The sequence below is a fragment of the Rissa tridactyla genome, chromosome 7 (assembly GCF_028500815.1).
Source record: "Rissa tridactyla isolate bRisTri1 chromosome 7, bRisTri1.patW.cur.20221130, whole genome shotgun sequence".
In the NCBI taxonomy this organism is placed as follows: Eukaryota; Metazoa; Chordata; class Aves; order Charadriiformes; family Laridae; genus Rissa; species Rissa tridactyla.
The window spans coordinates 40,589,456-40,610,949 of NC_071472.1; the positions used below are offsets into that span (position 1 = coordinate 40,589,456).

Sequence of the window (21,494 nt, forward strand, 5' to 3'; positions counted from 1 at the left end):
AAAAGAAAAGTAGACAGACTGGCAGTACACTTTCAGTTTGTGAAGGCTGAAAACAGCTTCTGTGCCACAGTCCGCCAACACAGGTATGGCAGGGAGAGGTGGTGTGGGCATCTAAAAAAATGCTTGTAGAGTTTTACCGAGAATGATCTGCAGAAAGAATAGGTCTGTTACAGCCTCCAGCTAGAAACAGAGACTTGAGCTGAAGCTATAGTCACTTGTGTGTTTATCTCAGTATCTAAGACAAGACAACAGCTTCTCCACACGTTCAGTGGAAGACCTTGGTCCCTCAGCAGCAGCTTCATTCATTCCATCAGTTCAGTCCTGCAGAAATTGGCAAAAGGATTTCTACAGACCTCTATAGAACTGGTAACTGGACGGAAGACCTGAACATCAATACAATATAAAAGCGTAACAGCTCTGCATATTTTTTCACACTCTCACCTCAGTTTCCAGGAATCTTCGCAACGCTCTCTTCTTTTTAATGCTTTTGCGCCGAACGTACACAGCAAATGTCAAGCCCACAATGACGATGATGAAGAGGCCACCAATAACTCCCGCAGCAATCAGAGGGGTTCTAGCAACCAGAATCAGAGACTTTATTTTTAGGTAGAGTGAGAAACCAAAGAATGGTTGGGTACATAAAACACAATCACTTGGAAAGCTTATTAACTGTCTTGTGACCAGAATTTCTAAGTCAGTCCAAATGGGAGGTCAGGGGAAACACATTAACATATGGTACGACTTTTCTCGTTTTTAATCAATATACCAATTCTACTTTTTTCAAAACCACCATGCACATGTGAGGAGTCGTGTGGACAAGGAGATACAACATGCACTTTGATGGCAAACGCAAATCTGCAATGGCAAAATGAGGATACAGGTATCTGCAGTTTTCCTGCAAGAGCTTTAACTACGCTTACTCTTTGGCTCCATCTACATTAACTCATGGGCTTGTGCATTGAGGGAGTGACGGGCAACTTCAAACTTGGTGTTTCACAGACAAATCTGGAGGCGTCATACTCATACCCCTTCCTCAAGGCGAGGATATTTATACACAAACAACATAGTTCATTATTAGGACCATGCACCCTCTTGGAACTCCCGGTTCATAACTATTACACACAAACATTTTGGTTGGGGGTTATGGCTGCACCCATCTGGTTTTGCTGTGGTTTCTCAGCACAACCAAATTCCAGACCAAAAAACTCCTGTGAATGACGCCAAGTGAGGCTCAGATTTTGCACAAGGCCTGTTGTCCCCCCACTACTCCTTAAAACTCCTTTCAGCTTTCCAGGATCTTGAGCAGCATGAGCTACAATTACTAACTTGATTTTCCACAGTGATAAGATACAGTAGGCTGGCATCGTGGCAGATCCTATACAAGCACAAAACAAAAAGACTGTCTCAGAGAGTCACTGTTCGACTTTGGTCCCACATCTGGAGGTCGCCTACACAGTCAGTGGAGAGAAGCAGGCTCCTTCCAAAGAACAAGTCAAAGCGATAGCGGCTCTGACTCAGTTTTCTTTCTCTCTCCTTGCCCTGTTTCTGAAGGGCGGGTAGCAGCCTCCAAACCAAACCTTTAAATTAGGGATTTTCACAGAATACCAACAACTTCCTAGCATAAACACACTCACAGCATTTAAGATCCCTCCAACATCAGCTGGACAATAGCTGAAAAGATGGGTAAGAAGAGCCAGCATGACAACTGCAGAGTATAAATGGTGCTGAAACCACTGCCTGGTAACTACAGGAAGTAGGTCAACCATTGTCAAGACTGCTCTGCTTTAACAGCCTTCCTCGGTCATGTCTGAATGCTGAGCAGTGGAAAGCAGTGCCATCTAAACTGGTTTGGTATGTTACGGTGTGTCTACGCTGAGCACTGCTTTGAAGCCCATCTCTAAACTGGCCTAACCGTCCCTTGTCAGTGCAGTTGGTTCAGATTGGTCTCAAAGCTCACAAGCTGGATTCATTTCAGATACCAACCAGAAGATACATTTCTGAGTGTGCTCCAACATCTAACTGGCATTGAGGTCCACAGGATCAAACTAGAGCTAACCCAAAGGAAAATCCCTTGCAGCAAACATAGCCTAGACACTGGGACCATTACCTATTTCATCCTCCACATGCAATCCCACCACGTCACCCAGTTCATGTTAATAGAGACAAAGCCTCAGACTCCCACATCTACTTATCAATGCACCGTGTTTAAAGCACCACTATCATGTTTGCCCAGGGAAAACACATTAACGCTACACAACACTGTAAGGCCTATTACAGTTCAAAGACTTTACAATGGAAACTGTAAAGCCTGCAAAGAAAGGAAGCTGAGCGTTGTCTGGCTGCAAAATGGATTATGAAGTTTGGGAAATACAAGTCCAGTATCAGCAACTCCTCAGGCAGAGGCACTCCTCCTTCATCTACTTTGGCCCTAGAACACGTTCCCCTTTCTCATCCCATTGCTTACTCTGCTGATTTTGATTGCAGAGCTTAGATGAAAGGCCTGGCATATCCACCCAAACCAATGCTCCTCTTCATTTGCATGTGCTTTTCATGATGCTGATGCAAGAAACTCTTTAATAGGCAATTATGAAAAACAGTGGACATCAAAAGACTTCTATGGAGCTAGTGCTGACTAATGTTCTTGAGCAGAGGAATATTATTTTGGTTTTATGCTGTATGAACAATCATATAATTTTTAACAAACACCACCAAACCACAGACTGACAAAAACAGGCAGGAGACCTCTCAGCTTTAAAGTGGATATTAAATAACTATCATAACAGCTTTCAAAATAAATAGTTAGAGTTTCATGGTACTGTGTACCCTAAAAATGGTCCAAACAATATTTACATGACAGACCACAATAAGGAAACAGTTCCAAAGCAGACACAACAACTAGTGAAGAAAATAAAATGAAGTTACAAATTCCTTGCAGCCCTTTTCTTGTTATAGAGTACGGGGGTTCTTTATGATCCGTTGCGTTAGCTCTCATTGACTTTAAAAGAAAGTCCTCATCATTTTTGGTAGTGAATTCAGAAAAAGGCAAATAATTTTCAAAAACTTCACCAAACAAGCATTTAGTCATTAATGTGCTGTAATTGCACATTATATCTGAATTTGCAGGAAGTACCATTTAAACGCAGTATTAAGCAAGCATAAAAAAGGAGTGTAAGAGGAATAATATAAGGTGTGGGGGAAAAAATGTATTTAAATGCTAAACAAATAACTGTAATGCGGAAAAAATTTTATTTTGAACTCAAATAGTGATCAGCTTCCTTCACGCCTAAGTTCACTCTCCTCACATAACGGTCACGACAGACACAAACATCACAGACCTAAACGGACGCGACTGCACACCACACAGCTTCTCCTCACTCCGCTACTGAGCTGAGCCCCGAAGTCCACAATCGTGTGTTTTATTTGCCACAATACCGAGTGACAAATCACTGCTTTTGGTGCTTTCTGGTACCAGCAGCGCAGTTCACTGTTTTTTCCAACCACACACACAGATTATTCTCTAAGCCCAGCTTTCTGCATGTCACCTGCCTCATTTAGGTTATTTTTACTTATGTTCATTAGGCTGAGTTTGCTTTTCTATCTATTTTGCCAACAACTTCAAGTCTCCTTTATCATTTCTCTGCTATTTTTGTGTTTGCAGTGTCTTATCTTTAATACCCCGCTGAATCTCATTAGCATGCTGTTGCCTTTCTTTCACCTAATTGTTAAGGTTGTTTAACACAGATCCCTGCAAGGTGGCGCTGCCAGAGATGCTGCTGGAGACAAGAAACATCTATCTCATTTTGCCTTTTTAATCCACTCCTTTTTTTGCATATGCATCTAAGCAAAGGTTCAGCTTCATATACACCCGGACACGCAGATCTCCTTACCTCTGGTGGCACGCCCACTTAAAAATAATTCCATTAAAGTTAACAGGAGCAATGTTGATGCAGAGACAAAAATTCCGCTATATAAAAAACCTCATTTTGTTAAAGTCATTTTTAAAAGCATGGAGGCCCCATTTCTCTGTTTTTAGGGCTCAAAAAAGGCTGAAGTCAAGTAAGGAGAGGTAGCTCCATGTCAGTCCTGCCCAGCCAGCATAAATAATGGACAACCAGAAGTGTATCCCAGCTCACATTTCTTTCAGCTCCACCACGAACCCAACAGGAAACTCCTGATACAGCTACTGCTCTCCTTTACACACTGAAAATCTACCCCAGAGGATGAAAACAATCTTTGCTACATGTTTCCGGACTTCATGCTCACCAAAATAGACTTGGCAGTTCAAGAAACGTGGCCCTGAATCATAATTCAACCCTACATAACGAATTTGCTATCCCCCAGCCCTGCCCTCAGCTGAGGCCAGAATTCCTAATGATTGGAAAAGGCAGCAGCAGGGGAGGAAGCGGGAGGGAAAAATCCTGCCTTTTAAACTGAAAATGGTGTATCTGTGGCTAAAAGATGAAAGTAAGATTCTAGTATTCCCTTAGGAGAAATGAATAATATATATTTCCTTTTAAATGTGTACTGTGTTTCCATGTTTAGAAGTATGTAACACCCACTCCCACACACCAAAACTGAGACAAGAAGTTCAAAGTTAGTAATCCAAGATGGACAAGGATGCTCAAGAGGGGGCCCTGTATCAGTCCATCCACTCCAAAACATCAGAACATCTGCAATCCCATGGTGCTTTGAGACCAGGTATTAAAGCTTAATTACTGATTTAGATGAGTACACGGTCTCATACTCTCGACTGGAAAGAGAGCGCGGCAGAAGGGGGAAAGGAAGCGGCATTGTGATCCATGGCGTAACACTGAGAGAGAACACCTGCTTTTCTCCTTGGCATTCACCCACCTAATACAGGGGGGAAATAAACGGAGCTGTGAAGATGAGCTGTTAGAGGGCTTCAAGTGTCTGCCCCGATCTGCCCCACCTTCCTTGCCTTTGAGTTTTATATTTATAGCCAAACAGGATTCATTACAACCTTGAATATTTGCTACAAGAAGTAGTTGCTTCTTGTAGATTTTTGTTACCAAGGCATTATTTTTTCCTGATGGACGATTCCTACATTCTGCATTCCTCACCCCTTCCATCGGTGGGGAGTTCAGCTGACTTTGCAGCTGCACTTTTAGAAATCTGACAGATTCTGCTAATCCTGGAATGATAATCCTAGTATTTAAAATATACAAGATAAACAACCAGACTGGGAAGCAGATCTGTGCATGTTTTAATAGCTTCTCTCTGCTGTGCAGCACTCCCCTGGCAGAGCTCTACCGCCACAACTTCCAGGGTGCCTGGTGTTCACCAGGGTGGGAAGAATTCATCTACTATTACTCACATTAAGATGTGCTTTGCGTCATCCTTTTCTTTTTCAAGAACAAGGCTCCCTCCCCCCCTTCTCCACCTAATCTGAGGGTGTTTGTACACTGACAAATGTCACCATTTATGTACAGATTAGGAGTTTTTATCGTGCGGAAACACAAATTTTAACTCACAGCTGATCTCACAATTCCTACCAATTCCGCGTTTAATCTAGGTATGGGCAAACAGCATTTCATTGTACTGTCAACAAGCTGTAGTTAAACTCTGGTGGCAGGTGGTTCTAGCCACAACTTTTCAATATGCAAAATGACCACAATGTCGTAGCCTGCGTCTGGGTCCATGCAGCACTTAAACATCAAACACAGTTTTCGCTTTGGACAAGGCAAATGCTGACAAACAGGTACCTACAGACGAAATTGCTTTTTCCTTACTCACACTGGGTCCTCTATTGAACCAAGTATTTGAGGACATTTCTAGATCACTATAATGAAATTATCTGTATGCTCAAAGTTTTTTCACCGTTGTTGCCAAGCGAGAAGCAGATGTGCAGACCAGAGCCTTGCGGTCTCTGACTGGCAGCGAACACACTTCCCTCCTCCGGTGCCCCACGCGCCAGGACGTGGTGCTGAGAGCGACCGTGCTCTTTGGATACCTCAAAATGTTTAACGTACAGTGACATCATTTACTGAAGGCTTGCACATATTCTGGTTACCATAGTGTTTACTGAAAACAAAACACTAACCAGATGCAAGCAAATATATTATATGTGTTTCTTAAGTTATAAAAGTGTGTCCTACTCATGCCCCTTTTTTCTTTTTTTAAAGGTAGGATTCCTCATGTCACTCAGAAAATAAATGACGACAAAGAAAAAAAATATTAGGTATAGCTTTGAAAATTAATATAGCCTAGAATTCTAGACATTAATACGTATTGATTATAAATTTACGACATCTTTAGTATTATTTAGCACACACAGTGCACACTGGATTTCCTTAAAACTAGTTTAAAACTGAATGGCGTCATTTTGCAGAATAACCAAATTTCTATTATGTGTTTACCACAAATTACTAAGAGCTCTCAATCTTAACTCCCCTTTAATACAGTCAACTGGGAATAAATTGTGACCTCTCTGGGGTTACAGTATCAATACGGAGGCTTTTCACGGGCTTCTCTCCCTGTAACACTGAAAAGCCCACCTGACATCTCTTGCACCCCTGGTATTTTTATGCTAAGATTTTTCTCTTCTGCCACAACATAAAACAGGAATTTTATTGTTAAGAACTTGCACAGTGACTTTGTTTTGAGGCTTGTGCTTTAAGTAAACAGATTAATGTTCCTTGTAAAATATGCCAAGTCAGGCCCATATGATATAGATTGATTTATCTGTGACAGAAAGCCAGTTAAATCCACTAGACTGGACTCACAGGTGAAGCCAGGTCATCAAGTAAAAGAACAATCCTCTCTATAAACTTGTCGAATTTCCCATTTTCTTTGGGAAGAGTAGTATTTTGCTTTAAATAAAGAAAACTAGACCTGTAATGGCCACGGGTGCTGACAGACTGCTCTGAAACTAAACGCATCAACATTAGCTCAAAGAGTTCCTCTCTGCATAAAGCATTCCTGTTAGAAGCAATCAGCGCAGCCTGCTTCTCTGCAACCAGTTGCAGTCAGCTGGCTCTACCATTACGTCTGTGTACATGAAATTATTAATAAGAAAACATGGTTTTCTCAACTAGAAACATAAAGCGCATTTTCCTGTATGACATTATATGCCGAGACTACTTTGGTGGCAGTGCTTTCTGTTCATTAACCACAGAGTAGCACAGTCTGAGGCAGAGCGTTGTAACATCGCTCGAGGAGCTGGAGCAATGCAAGGTAGTGCCTGTATTAAATCAGTAGATAGCCAAAACGTTCAATGGGAGCTGGGTCACGTACAGAATACAAAACCTAGCACAGAAGTGGCGTTGAAATCGAGGAGGAACACTCCCTCCCTCTGCAATAGGTGTTCAGGGCAGATTTGTATACCGTTTTCTTCATTGCTACATTTTGGTTTCTATTATATGTTCTAGCAGCCACGGGCAGGCCAATTACCTTCACCCTACATCCTGTACAACTTCTCAAGCAGAAGGCTGAACTGGAGACTAAATGGCTCCGAAATTATTTCAACCTGCCCTCAGCTTTGCCACCAGTGATGGCACAGATGAGCGAATACTGCAGTCAGTGTTAATAGGAAGTCATTAACATTTCAGGTGGTAGCTTGAGTCAGGCTAATGCATGCCATTTTTTCTTTACAGTTAGCAAACAATTATGTAGATAGGTGTATGCTCCAGAGCTTGGACAAACAATCGGATCTCTGAGGACATGTATTCATGATGAATTAGACATTCACTACTTTGTTCTCTAAAATTTTTAGTACTCAATATTTGGTACAGGACAGAGGGGAAATACACTTCAGTTGGGTGATAAATCAAACCATAAAGAATAGAGGACAGGAAGGAATGTTCAGGAGTATTTTAAATAACCATCAGGAGAAAAACTGAATACTGGGCTCTTCCTTCTGCTATTTTTTAAAACACTTTCCAAATTCCACTGGTGGAAAGTGCTTGCAACTCACTTAAGTTCCAGTTAAGCATTTGCTGAAGGTGAGCTATTCAACATCGGAACAAAATCCAAACCCACACGCGACTAAGCAAAACCTTGCCTGCAGGACTGCACTGGTGGTTTGCCTACCTTTACGGAGCTGCAAGAGGAAGGTTTCTCTACCCCATGCCTCTCATTTTTACTTTACTTCACAAATCATTGCCTTTTTTTGAAAATGCATTGATCTCTCTTTTTACACCTGCCCCTTTTGATTGTTTTTTGGACTGCCAGTCTTTCCTGAGTAGTCAATTGTTCAGAAGATTTAAGGAGCGCAGAGCAGTTTTTTTGTCTAAGTGGTTGTGAACACTGGACGCCTTCCTGCTCCAGCTTGGACTCATACGGGGCAGTGAGTGTTTGCTTTCGCCAGCTCCAGGAGTATTTCACAGTAGGGAACCTTCACTGACTGTATTTGGGGATCAAATCTGAGATTCTGTCCCGGATTCCCTCCTCAAGTCTTCATGACTTTATGTTTCTCCTTTGTAAGAACAGATTCTGTACAAGACTTTTTAACAAGTGGTGGCATTAAAGCATCTTTTGACCCTATGTTTAAGACTAGAGTGCATGGAGGACTTGTAGAAGAATGGGTTTGGAAATATGCACCCATGTATTGTGCATGTATTACATACATTCATGCGTAGATATACACACGAACACATAGGATTAAAAATTTTTCCTTCAAACTCTAAATCAAAATAGTAACACTTCAACATAGTAACACGTCATTCCACACTGGTATAAATGTATCTATAAATATAGCATTTGAGGCATTTATTAGAATACTAGTGATGGCCATGATGCTATTAACTTCAACATACATTTTACCTACTCCTCATTTGAGTTATAAATATGCAGAATTTATCTTTTTGGAGCATAGCAGGGAATAAATGCAGCCAATGCTCATAACTATCAAGTAGAATCAATGGTAGATGAAGAGCAGGGTATAAGGAATTTATTTATGAGTATGCCTGATGCTGCTTTTGGATTTATCACTATTATTTTACGAGGACGGCATTTGATCTAAACACCCTACACAAATTATATCAGTCATTGGAAAATCCCATTTGATTATGGGGAAAAACTCACGTAAAGTTGAGATCCTCCTTCTCACGCAAGGTTTATACACGGTCATCCCCTATACAATAATATCCCCAAAAATTCTTCTATGTCCATAACTTATCAGTCATCTCCCAGTATTTCTTATATTACCAAGTGGAGCAGAGAGAAACTCTGGTGTATCTTGCAACTCCTCTTAATTCTAGTCATCATCCCACTGCCAGCATTTCCCCAGAGGCCATTCAGAAAAAAAAAAGTTCCGTTCGGAAGCTGCGACCCCACCCACCTTCACTCCTCTCCTCCATACCCACAGCCACCCAAAGGAATCGATTTCACTTCACTGGCTGTAAAGCAAGCCAAGGGAAACCAGTCTTTGGGAATATTATCCTCATCTTCCAGTCTCAGCTCCACTGATGATTTTTTTGTGTCTCTGTACCCAGTAACCTCCCATCATCTTGGTAGTCACAGATGTGACTTGATTAGAAAACCAGCTTGTGTCCATGGCATGGATACTGCTCAGAGTAACCTAGACTTTACAACAGCTGTTTTATTATGATTATGTTGCAGTACAGTATGGCCCACATAAAGGCAAATGATAGTTTAGTAAAACAGCTTTTCCTTCTCCCAAATTGCAGTATGATAGTACATTCCAGAATTTATTGCAGATACCACCTTATCTTCCAAATGTTAAAAATACTCTTCCAATAGCTGCTAAACTCCCGGAACTGAGCAGGCCAAGCAAACAGGGAAATGGTGATCCAGCTTTAAAAAAAATAAATCTCTTTTTCCTCTTTCAGCCACAAAGCCCTTCCTCTCCCCCACCACCAAATCCCCAAACCTAAGTACCAGCCTCTCTGGCTCAAGAAAAAAAGAGAGAGAAGGCTCAGATATCTTTTTTCCCCACCTCTATCGTAAGGGACAGATGGATTGCCCCTCGTCCCACTTCAAAAACATATGTATTTCAAGTATTTAAGTGAGAAGAGCACAAAAAGGTAGATGAAACCAGCTAGAGAGAATACACACAAACATACTGCTACGGCTATAGGTTTGGGTTTGCTTTCTTATTAACTGCCTTTTTCTCACTGGAATTTTCCTGGAAAGGGAAAGAGCCCCCTTATTGTAAAAATCCATTGATTAAAAGATGACTCAAACATCCCAAAGTTCGGAGTTTGGCGCCTGATGCACTGGTTGATCCAGGAAATGAAAGCAGAGCGAGTTCAGCAAAGCTGCAGCAGTGAGACAGCGCTGAGCTTACCCTGCATCCCCATCCCAGTCATTGACATGCAGAGGGTATCGCTGCCACCAGGGAGGGAAAAACATATCTACAGGAGATGGGACTATTTTAAAGCTAGAATATTATCTCTTCAATCTGTTCTTTGTCTATTATCCTTACTGTGACTGAGACTACGCATATTAACAACTAGTGGTCCGTTTTTAATGCAGCAATAATTTTTACTTTCCCTCCTCCCCCTACATCAGACCATGAGGGGCAGGGAAGGAGGCAATTTATTCCTGAAATTTCCACATTTTCTTCAAGGAAGTTTTTTCAATCAAACAAAGCAATCCCCACTGATACAGAGCCCACTGAAATGAACTGAAAATTTCCCAATGGCTGATTCAAGCCTACTGGGAACTTAGAAGAGACCAGTTTGGCCACTGCCACGCTGGTGAATTGCCCAACTAGAATTAGTCCTGGTAGAACTCCAGTCTACCAGGTCACTGCCGATTTTGTGCTTCTATACAACCAACCTACAGGATCCCTGTATCATGGTCCATGCTCCCAGATCTCAGATTAATTTGCAGATTAAAAAAGTAAGATTAAAAAAGTAAAAAAGATGCCAAAAGTAGGCATCGAAACGTCTTTTCTCCTCTTCAGCATGATCTGTAAGACTATAGTTAGCCACACTGACATCAAGCCTATGGGTTCTAACTTGGCCAAACCTTAACAGCATTACCCGAAGCAAAACAAATGGTAACAAATAATTAAAAGCACATCTTCTGTCCTTTTGTTTGCTTCTACTTTTCCACTGTCACCTCTTATTTTCACTCACGTTATGCTGCTTTAAGGCTTCTGTGCCTTCTAAGAAGTATCCATGCTACTTCATTTCAGTCACATCTGTAAACATCATTAGGTTTACTACAAGTAGACGACTATGCGTTAAAATGGAACAGCAAGTAAAATAAGAACGTGTAATGTAAACCCAAGCGAGCATTTTAAGAGGCGAGTAACAAGTGTATTGCTTTGATGGCCTGTGTTTCTAATGGATAGACTATGTCACAGGCAGGGTTTTGGGAGTCTAAGACAAATTATTTGAGGAAATAGTGCACACTTCTTACTTAAAAGGTTGATTGCATTTCAGAAGATTTTCCTTGCAGGTACCACAAGAAAAACTTCATATAATTTACAAATCAGGGATTACATCATGACTGGACCACATTTAACCAAAGTCTGGCCTTTGTCCTGATGGCAAGGTTGAATTTGTTCTCAAATTTCTGCATAAATGCCACAGCTCTTCAGGATGAGGGATTACCAGCTCTGTCGAGAGATGTACCAGAACAGGCAATTACAAAGCTCCTCCCAACTCTCTGCCAACGAAAAGCTCAGTCAGCACTAGCCAGTACCCGTTTTTCACATCGTCCCGCAATCTTTCCTTGCCTGTTTGATCATTTGCTCTATCTCAGATAACAACAGAAATGATTATCTGCACTATCTTCTATTGATTAAACAGCCAATATCTGCAAAAGAGCTTGTTCACCAGTGTGTGAAGATGGTGTCATTAGAAATTTACATCAGACTAAAAAAAAGTCTGAAGTTTTTTGACAAAAGTACTGTCATCCCTAAAAACCCTTCACTTTCAAAGGTTACATACAAATAAAACTACCACCTAGATAACACGCTTTCTAAAACTTCACAGTACCAAAGATACAGCTCCACCAAAGCATCTTTCAGGAAAGGAAGGGAGGGACAATAAGAAGAGGGAGAGGACAAAAAAGAAAAAAGATAAAAGGACTCTGCACTGCAGAATAAGAAAAGATACTTAAGTACCTCACTAGTTATCTAAGGCTTAGAAAACCTGATAGAGATGGATAAATCAGACCTTCAAATTTGTGTCATTAGTGGAGAAACTCAGTCATGGGAAACAATTTGCCTTCGTTTGTACGACATCAAATAATAATGCTGAACCACTAACACACAAAAATGCAACTATATTTATTCAAAATAAATGTCTCATTCAAGCGAATGCAGGCATGATGCAAGAGAGTTCAGTCGAACAGGTAAGATCTGAAGGAGAGTCTGAAACCTCAGAATTTTAACTGACCTAACTGCTAATGAACAAGGATATCAGAAACCCTGGGTAAAGTCACCTGGAACACTCACTCCGTGCCTCACCAAAGCTGACAGGAACCAAAGCCCAGTATTCGGCAGGTAGATTTGCTTGTCTGTGTCCAACTCAGTACTAGGAACCAAAATTCAAAGGAGGAACTCGGTCCTCATCACAGAGCATAAGCCAAGAGCTGATCGTAGCTGGAAACTGTCGTCACAGACATGAAAGTGTTCTGTCACACACTGTAAACGACAGGAGGAACCAGTGGAATCCTCTGGCCTGAGAATCTGTGCAGCACAGCCTACAGGCTTGGCACCCATCCATCGCGCTTGCGAGAAAAAGTTCCGGTCTTGATTTTACAGCTTTAGTGATGGAGAATAAAACATTACCAAGAGAAATCGTTCCAGGGATTAATAATCCTCATTAGAAATGCACTGGCATTTTGCTGCTTTGAATGTGTCTCTCCTCAGATTTCATCCATATAATTATCTCACAGCCAGACAGACACCCTACCCCCCCTTTGCAGTCTGCTAGACTAGCACCATCTTTCAGCAAACTTTTGTTCCTTACCTATGTCCTTCTAGATGATAATCAGGCTCTACACTTTAACCTTCAGCCAAAATAAGCTTTAGCTGTTTGAGTTCCCAAACTTCTTCACTACAAGGCACAATGTACAAAGCTTTAATTATTCCTGGTGGCTCTTCTCTAAAGCCTCTTTAACATACAGTCCTGAGATAACAGTCAGTCTCTCTGAAGGTACAGGGTCTACATCCTTGTTCAACTCTATCCACTGCCATTATAACGAGGTAGAAAAGAAGCAAAATACCTCTACTTTACAGAAAAGAGATGCAAAATATGCTGAAGTACCAGAGAGGGAGCACTGCATGGGAAATGAGTTTAGTATTAGGCCCCCTTTTCTCACTACAACTTGAATGTAGTTATTTGAAACTCTTCATCCAAAAAGCCCAAGGGTACAGATAATTTATATGACATTTTCCCACCCTGTAACTTCACTTCACAGCATGACAGGGAAAAAAAAAAAGCAGGATAAAGTAATTTGGTCTGATGGCTCGATTTACTAATGCTCGATTCTTGCACGGTTGCTGGTATTTGTGGTAATGCTCCCACCTTTGGTAACTGCTGCCATACAACTTTCCACACGATGCACCAAAAGGCAGAAGCTTGTTAATTCCTTCAAAACTGTAGCTTGTTTTATTAGCTTACCATTGTGTTTACATGCTACACACTAGTAAAACTGCGAAATGTCTTATCAAATTCAAAGTTGGTATTTCCATTTCTGCAAAAAGAAATGAAAAAGATCAACTGTGAACACCATTATCATCATTAACGAGTTATCTGCTATTTTTTATCTAATGCTGGAAAAACCATTGCAAAGAAACTGAGAAGTAGAACATATACCTTTGTATGTAAAACAAAAAAGGAAATGTCAATTGCAGATTTCAAACACAAATTCTCATCTGCATCAAGTGTTCTATGCTTGATCATTCCAGCAAATGTTTAACTGTTTTTAAATAGGCAACGGAACAGTATGCAGGGGGGGAAATTCTTGGAAGATTACTTCATAGATACCATAAAGGAATAAATCTACCGCAAACGCAGTCCCCGGCTACAGTAGATTGCACTGCTTGAGACAGTAACTTTGATCAGAAGAGATCTAATTAAGCAGACTTGTCTGTATAGATGCTTACAACACAAGCACACCACTATCAGTGGACCGTTGTAAAGAACTCCAACGAAGAGCTTCCCGTTTTATGCAAGAATTGCAGCTCCTTTCTCACCTGACAGGTCACGGTGAGTAAGCCAGAATGCAGAGAATGAAGTCTTGGCTGGCCTCTAAACTCAAACGCATTTGTCATGTAAATTGTCTAAATACAAAAGAGCGACAAATCCTGCATTACGCAGGTAGATTGGAAGTAAGACTGCATGCTTTAGTTCTGATTTATTATATGTTAAATATTAATGAATTATTAAGAAACCATTCACTGAGGTTTAAACAACTCTACATCTCACATATTTCTAAAGCTCTACAAATGTATTTTTAATAATAGATAATTAATTTATAACAACATTAAATCTAAATTAAATCCTCATTTCAAGCCATAAAAGAAACCCATTGGAGAGTGGTGAGATATATACTGTTGCTGTATAATAAGGTCACTTCTTCATGGCACAATTTTATTTCTGCGTATATTATTTGTGTAGCCAAACCAGTCCAGACACCCAACACAAGGCTTATGCAGCCTGATGAGAAATACAGGCAGTGACCTCTGCAACAGGGCTGTGTGTTGTTTTCCATTCTAACAAACAATTTTCAACTGGGAAGTTCCTAATGCTTCTTGTCTTTCAGCAGTGACCCATCATGTCTGGCCTAATCGCTTCTTATTTTTTTTGCTCACAGTTTCAGTAAAAATAATTTAGTCAGTTTTCTGAAGAAAGACTTTTCTTACTTTAAATGTATTTGAAAATTTATTTTGCAACTTGTGGTAGCAAAGCAAAGGAAAAAAAAAGCTTTTATTGAGAACTCTCTGCATTCAAAGAAATTTGGTTACAACCTGACAAAACTCCAGTGCTTGCTAAATATTGTGTTTAGTGCGTTCTGTATGTTTTCCATGACATTATTCATAAAACCAAGCAGCTTGCTGTTAAGGTGGGGCTGAACACACAGCTCACCAAGCTGGACCTTGTACTCAAGCCACAAAGGGGCAGGACTTAATGAACGCTTGGCATGAAGTTCGGGAATAAGAGATGTACTACAAAATTCACGATGTTACCTTGTGTGCTAAGCAGACCAAATACAAGTCCCTGCACATTTCTGCAAGAAACCTGCTCGCTTGCTTTCTAAGACTGGGTGCTACACTCATGGGCCTTCGGAGCCCAGCAGCTGCAGAAGGCCTGAGGGCTGGGACATACTGAATAAGGACTGCCACACCGACACCCACAAGGAGACATGCTAAGGGGACTTCTGTGTCCTCACCGTGGCATTTCTCTGTTTGGTGTGCACCACTGTGCAATCATGAATATTACCCAAACCCATCAAACGAGCACAGCTGCTGAGAAACCTGGTCTATGAGTATCAATAATCTTAATATACTGCCAGAGTATTTCACTCATATTCCACTCTCTGTGGAACAAACCACTCAAAACATCAGATTTCTGGCCTTATTTTATCCGCTGCAATCTCAACAGGATCCTCAAACTACTGGAACCACAGAACAGATTTTAAAAATACTTGTGTGACAGTTGCTTCTAGTTCTTTCACTCTACCAACCTTAACAGTTTATTTCTCCCTATAGCAGCAGATGCTACCAAATCCTTCCATGCTACGGAACCACACCAGCCAACCCTGCTGAGTAAAGCAGATGAAGCAGAAACCCTCGCAGGTCCCAGACAAATCTTTCTGAACGTGTTTTAGAACAAAAGATTAAATACAAAAGCTTTTTTATCTGTGGTCAGATCTGTGCAGCAGAAAAGAAGGAAAAGCCACCTAGGCCCCTAGACCAGTTCTACTAAGTGGGAGCCATAAAAAGTGGGGGAACTCAAGAAATCACTGCAGTGACTTTCATTCATGTCACAGGGGTACTCAAAACGTATTCCTCCTAAAGCTCCAAGCAGTGAAATGTCGTGATAACAAAAGTGCCCACAGCAAAGGTCTGTTTGAGAACCAGTTCAGTAGCAGCAAGTTCTCAACAGAACAGGGATTTCTTGATCAGTCTCTCCCTAAACAGATCAAGCGGAAGCTCAATCCAACCCACAGAAGCAGGATCAAAAACCGCCTCTTCTTCTAGTCTTGATTCTTAAAAAATAAATATAACTCTGTTTCTTCAACTCCTCTGTTTTGATACAGTATCAGAAAGCTCCAAATTAAAAGTCTCTAAAAAGTAGCATCTTTTACAAATCAGGTAATGTAGCTTAGTTTGTACTCGCATATCCTACTTTTCCTCTTATTTTATACAGAGTTTCTCTTCGTCTTCCCCTCCAGAATGCCTATAATTATTCTATAAAAATACAGAGCATATGGAAAGCTTTCCTCCAAGCAAGGGAACAGAGTGCCATAAAAGCAATGAACATAAACAGTTTATTAGAGGTGGTTTCCCTTCCCCATCACCTCCTCAGAGCTGCTGCGAAATTCTATTGAAGTCATACTGTGCAGGGGTACAAAACAGCTATGAAAGGATTTGCCTGCATTACATAGGCTTTACTGTTAATTAGCTCTTGTACACACACGCACTACATAAAAACAGGTGGGTTTTTTTAGGAAGTGATGATTTGTAGAGAGGACATCCTTTGCTGATCTAAAGCTAGCATTAGGCTTGTAATTTAAGTTAACATCTACACATCATTTTATGTAACCACTTGACAACAGTGGTCTTGGCTATTTAGTTTCTTTTAGTTAAAAGGGAAACGTGAATGAAATTTTCTTAGGGCACAAATAGAGAGAGACAACAGCTTACTCAGACCAATAACATCAAGGCGCTAGTTCTTTCCTATCATATCCAACACATGCTTCTGATCACATCTTCAGCTTTGCAATCTCTCACGCACTGCAAACCAGAAACTTCACTCCTTTGATGATCTCTTAGTATTAAGCTGAATGGATCATAGGAAGGATGAACACATTTAAAATTCATACTTTAAGTAAAAACTTTGTCCACAGCCTAGCTTCAATAAGCGAGTTAGCCAAACCCTTCTGGTGGACTTGGGAGCAGGGCAACCTAGGAGAACCAGGCTTTTGTTCCTGCCTAGAGTAATTTTCTTTATGGACAGAAGAGTATTATTTTTACAGTTTTTCAATCTTCCTTTTAGGCAATTGTTATCCAACTCTTTGAAGCAGGCACGCTCCTTTCACTCTTTGTTCCAGAGCTCCTAGAAAGTATGCTGTTCCACCCAAAGGAACCACTGACTACAGTTGCCAGAAGGTAGTGAAAGGAGGAGTGTCATCCTAGCAAGGGGTGGGGAAGGAGGACGGCTACCTCCTTTGGGCACCCTGGGACACTCCAGCCTCCGTCTGCTTTCCATCTTTGCTTTGGTAACTTCTAGGAAAGGTTGATATAGAAGGAGGAACCCAAACTGAAGCCTTACAGTAATAATCTAGTACCTACTCGCCCACCTCCAAAAGGCAGAGAACAAGAGGAGGAGCCAGGAATGGCTGAGAAAAGCCGGGACAGAAGGCTCTTGTCTCCTCTCTCTTTGCCGGGCTGAGATTCTGCGCACGCAGGGAAGGAAGGAAGGAGACAGAGAGGAAGACAAAGAAGCGGTGATGTTAGTAACACACCAGCTGAGGACTCCACCTTGCATGGGGAATTCTGTGCTGGCCTCTCTGCCATCTGAGCAGCCCAAAGAGGCCAGCCAGGAAATCTGCTCAGCAAACTGACACTGTGGCTCACAGGAATTACAATCAGACAACATTGGGATCGGGACGCTGTGAATTAAACACTGTATAAATACAGACAGAACGTGTGTCACCGATGTGAGGAAAGTCTTTCCCTGCTGTACGATTTCAACCACAGTAAATCAAGAGCTGTAACGACAATAACCAGAATTTGCAACTAACCACAAGCAGAAGAGGCACTCAGTTCTCCTGGGACTTCTAACTCCTTTAGAGTTTGAACTTTTCCTGGCAGTTAAGAATACAATGAAAGCCTTTGTGAGGATAAATTGAACATGTCAAAAATAAATGTGGGCTCTTGCAGGGAAAAAAAGACACATGAGATCCAGCAAGTAACCTAACAGTCATTTGAGAAAATCTCTCAAGTAGTCTAGAGGAAGAGGGCTACAACAGCCTTTATACGTGGCACTGAGCTGGAAACAGGAAAAGCGTTTCTTGCATCCTTTTGGACAGAACTCTACTGAAGCTAAAGGTTTTAAAAAACCCAGACATCCATGCAGAAAGACACACAATGCCAAAAGTAACAATTCTTTTTCCACAAAATGTAAGGGACCAAACATAACTTCAGTTTTTCTGCTTTCAGCGGTCATCCGGAAAACAAGCCACTGATGCACATCTGATTCATCTTTATTAAAGACGACAGTAAGAATTCCTTTGCTATTCTACCAGACTCTTACAAAAGCCGTCAAGTCAATGGATCACGGCAAAACCAATTTGCGAGCTGCAAAACTGGAAAGAAAAGCAACACTGGTATGAAAATGGAAATAGGTGGATGAGAAATATCTCCTTGTTTGTGGTCAGAGCCCTGCTCTCATGTTCAGCTGCCCGAACAGCCGAGAACTGTGCCCTTCAGCTCACTGCTAATTCACATCAATGGAAGAAATTCAAATAAACGGATAAGGGTAAAACTGATTATTAATTATTGTAAGGCCTATAAGTCTAGGGAGGCCATGCAATTGTTAAAGGGACACGAAGAAGGCTCTATCTAAAGTGAAACACATCCATTGCTGATTTACACCCCAACCGTAATAAGAAAATATCACTTTGCCAGTGCAGTTTTGCCTATTTTTAGCCCAAAATGAACCATTTTAACAAAAAAAAGGCACAATTTTACTAATCTAATAAATATAAAAGTATGAAATTCCTTCTTCGGCTTGAAAGTTAAAGAATACACATACATGCTGACATTTAAACACAGTGCAGTAATTTTCCTAAAATAAATTCAGCAAAGTTGAGACAAGAAAAAAAATCACCAAATCTAAAGGAAACATTTGAAGGTCTTCCCCCTCAGACTGAATGGAGCAGGAAATTATTCACTTGAGCAGAGTAAAACAATTGCTTTCATTTCCGCCCCCCTTGATAATTTGCTTTACTACCTTCACAGTAGATTCAAGGAGACAAAACCTACGATTTACACAACGTAAAAAGCAAAATAAGCATTGCCTGCTAACACATGGCTTAAGCCTGGCACCCTGATAGACAACACTTCTTTAGTCTTGTGTCATCATGTTCGAGGTTCCGCTCCTTTAACTCCACTTTTAAATATAGGGCCCAACCTAACATCCACTGTGATGATATCAAATTCAGTGGATATTTGGCAGTACCTACAGAGACTTTACTACTATGTGAACATTTTCAATGCAAAGCTAAGTTTTGGAGTTACACTACTTGAATTAAACAGTGACCAAGGTCTGACTGGCTTTTGGGCGATCAGAGGAAGCTAGAGCGAGCAGCCGGTAACGCTCCAAGAGAGCTACACTACAGCCCACAAGTTGTCTTCCTAGTATGAAGCTCTCAATGTTCCCTCAAGAAGCTGATTAAAAAGTCAGTTGATGAAATCATGTTCTTTTTAAATTGGTTACTTAAGCAAAGAACTTCAGCATGGCATTAATTCTCTGTAGTCTGGTAAGCCCCTTAAACTTATGCAAATAATAACAAGTTTTCTGTATTTGTGCTTTGAGTAAAGTTGATCAAATAGAGACCTTTAAAACTGATTGCTTGTTTTGGGCAACTCATTTTGGATGAGTACATCTGAAAATGAGTCCCCCTCAGAAATATCTCAAACTGGATACCCCACATCAGAAAGATTAAAACAAAATATTGAAATATTGAAAATCTGTTTTCTGTTGCTTATTCATTGGTCCATAAATTGTCAGAACTGATACTGATTTAATTAAACACGTATACCATTTGATAGCATTCATAGAGTACTGTTTTTCAACTTTAAAGGTGTTCTCCCTCAAGAGCTATAAATAGGAATATTCACATTAGGTACACAACTAGGAAGGAAAGGCAACCTTAAGAACTTTCTTTAAAGACAATAAAAAAAACCAAAGTAAAATTCTTAATGAGGTGAAGTTGATTGAAATGATACATTTTTCATCCAATCTTAGCTGAGGACGGTAATCCCAAAGCCTGGAAGTCATACTAACCAGTTTGAATTTAAAAATAAACAAACTCAATGGCAATGAAGGGCTTTGATGTAAAAGAATGCAGAGTATAACTGGAACATTTTGGGAGTCTTCCTACATTAATTTGTTTCAATTGCCATTACTGAAAAAATTGCTGCAAGTTTACAATTATTATTTTTTTTAACAGAAAATGAAAAAAAAATCAAATAATAGTGTTATGTGAATTAAGGAAGAAATTCAGTTTTGCTGAAACATTTACTTTTTTCCAAGAAAGTAGTATGAAAGAAAAAGCTTCATTTGCTTTTATGGTCTGTCTTAAACAAATAAACAAAAAAAACAAATGGAAAAAAAATAATTCCAATGTAACCAGAGTTTTCACCACGTTAACATCTAGTAAAATTTCATCAAGAAACACATATTTCTGGAGAAAATTTCAGAATTGAATCCTTATCGATTTAACCTAAAAATAGTAATTTAAAAAGAGGTACTTTCTAATCAGCCAAAATGAGTAAGATATTTAGTTGGCTTTCAAATGGAAAAGTAGATTTGGATGTTCAGAGGCATATATTACTTAAGGACAAATTATATTCTCCCCGTAACTTGCATTTCTGAACAAACTGGATAGTACAACATTCCTACGGAAACCAGGGAAGAACCTTGTGCAGAAAAATGGAATAGTGGTGGATGTTACCTAGCATGTTGTGGTAAAGTGGACTGTCGTGTCCATGGATAGTAAATGCAGTCATGACTAGCGGGACCTCTACACCTGCAGGCAATTACAGAACAAAAGATGTCATTTGCCATTCACAAGGACATGCACAAGCATGCGCCCTTGTCCACACGTGGAGGATGGAAGACACACAGGGAACGATCACTCAGCAAGTACCTATCCATCAGGCCGATGCAGTCCTCAATACGCGGCCCTATGCACCTGCAGCAAATCCAAATTGAAAACAGGGAGAGAAAGAGAGAAATCTGTTATTTACACATCCAAGAAGTAGGAATCCCCTCTTTGTGCCACATTCTTAATTATAATTCTCAAGAGAGACCTAAGTCACCACAAAATTATAGCTTGTGACAAAAACAAGCCTGCAACAGGAACAATAATAGCAACATAAACAGCACTCTAAGGTTGGACATATCTTGGCTCAAACAACACTTAAGGCAGGTTTCACCTGCATACGTGGGAGTCCTGACAATAGAGTTGCTTTTTCTGGATGTTTTCTGAATCATCAAACCAGTCATTACTGCACAAAAGCTGCTCATTCGCAAGATGAGACCTCTAGGAGCGCAATACAAAACTTTTTTTCTTTCTGTAACTGACGCAATTGTTCATTC

At 40.5% G+C, this 21,494-nt stretch overlaps 1 protein-coding gene across 9 annotated transcripts in view; it reads right to left on the reverse strand.

The window, feature by feature from the left end:
- ERBB4 (erb-b2 receptor tyrosine kinase 4) overlaps positions 1 to 21,494 on the reverse strand; it is a 633,162-nt gene that overhangs the window by 129,971 nt on the left and 481,697 nt on the right. For 5 of the 9 annotated variants that reach the window (XR_008467602.1, XM_054208001.1, XM_054207998.1 and 2 more), the window contains exons 16-17: positions 20,848 to 20,922; positions 442 to 574 (exon numbers count right to left, since the gene is read on the reverse strand). Coding sequence is in view for 8 of the 9 variants with exons in the window: in XM_054208001.1 (XP_054063976.1) it covers positions 442 to 574; positions 20,848 to 20,922 (208 nt within the window). In the remaining variant the exon portion in view is untranslated. Of the gene's footprint in view, positions 1 to 441; positions 575 to 20,847; positions 20,923 to 21,042; positions 21,088 to 21,494 lie in introns of all 9 variants that reach the window. The other 4 variants (XM_054208002.1, XM_054208000.1, XM_054207995.1 and 1 more) reach the window with 2 other exon arrangements.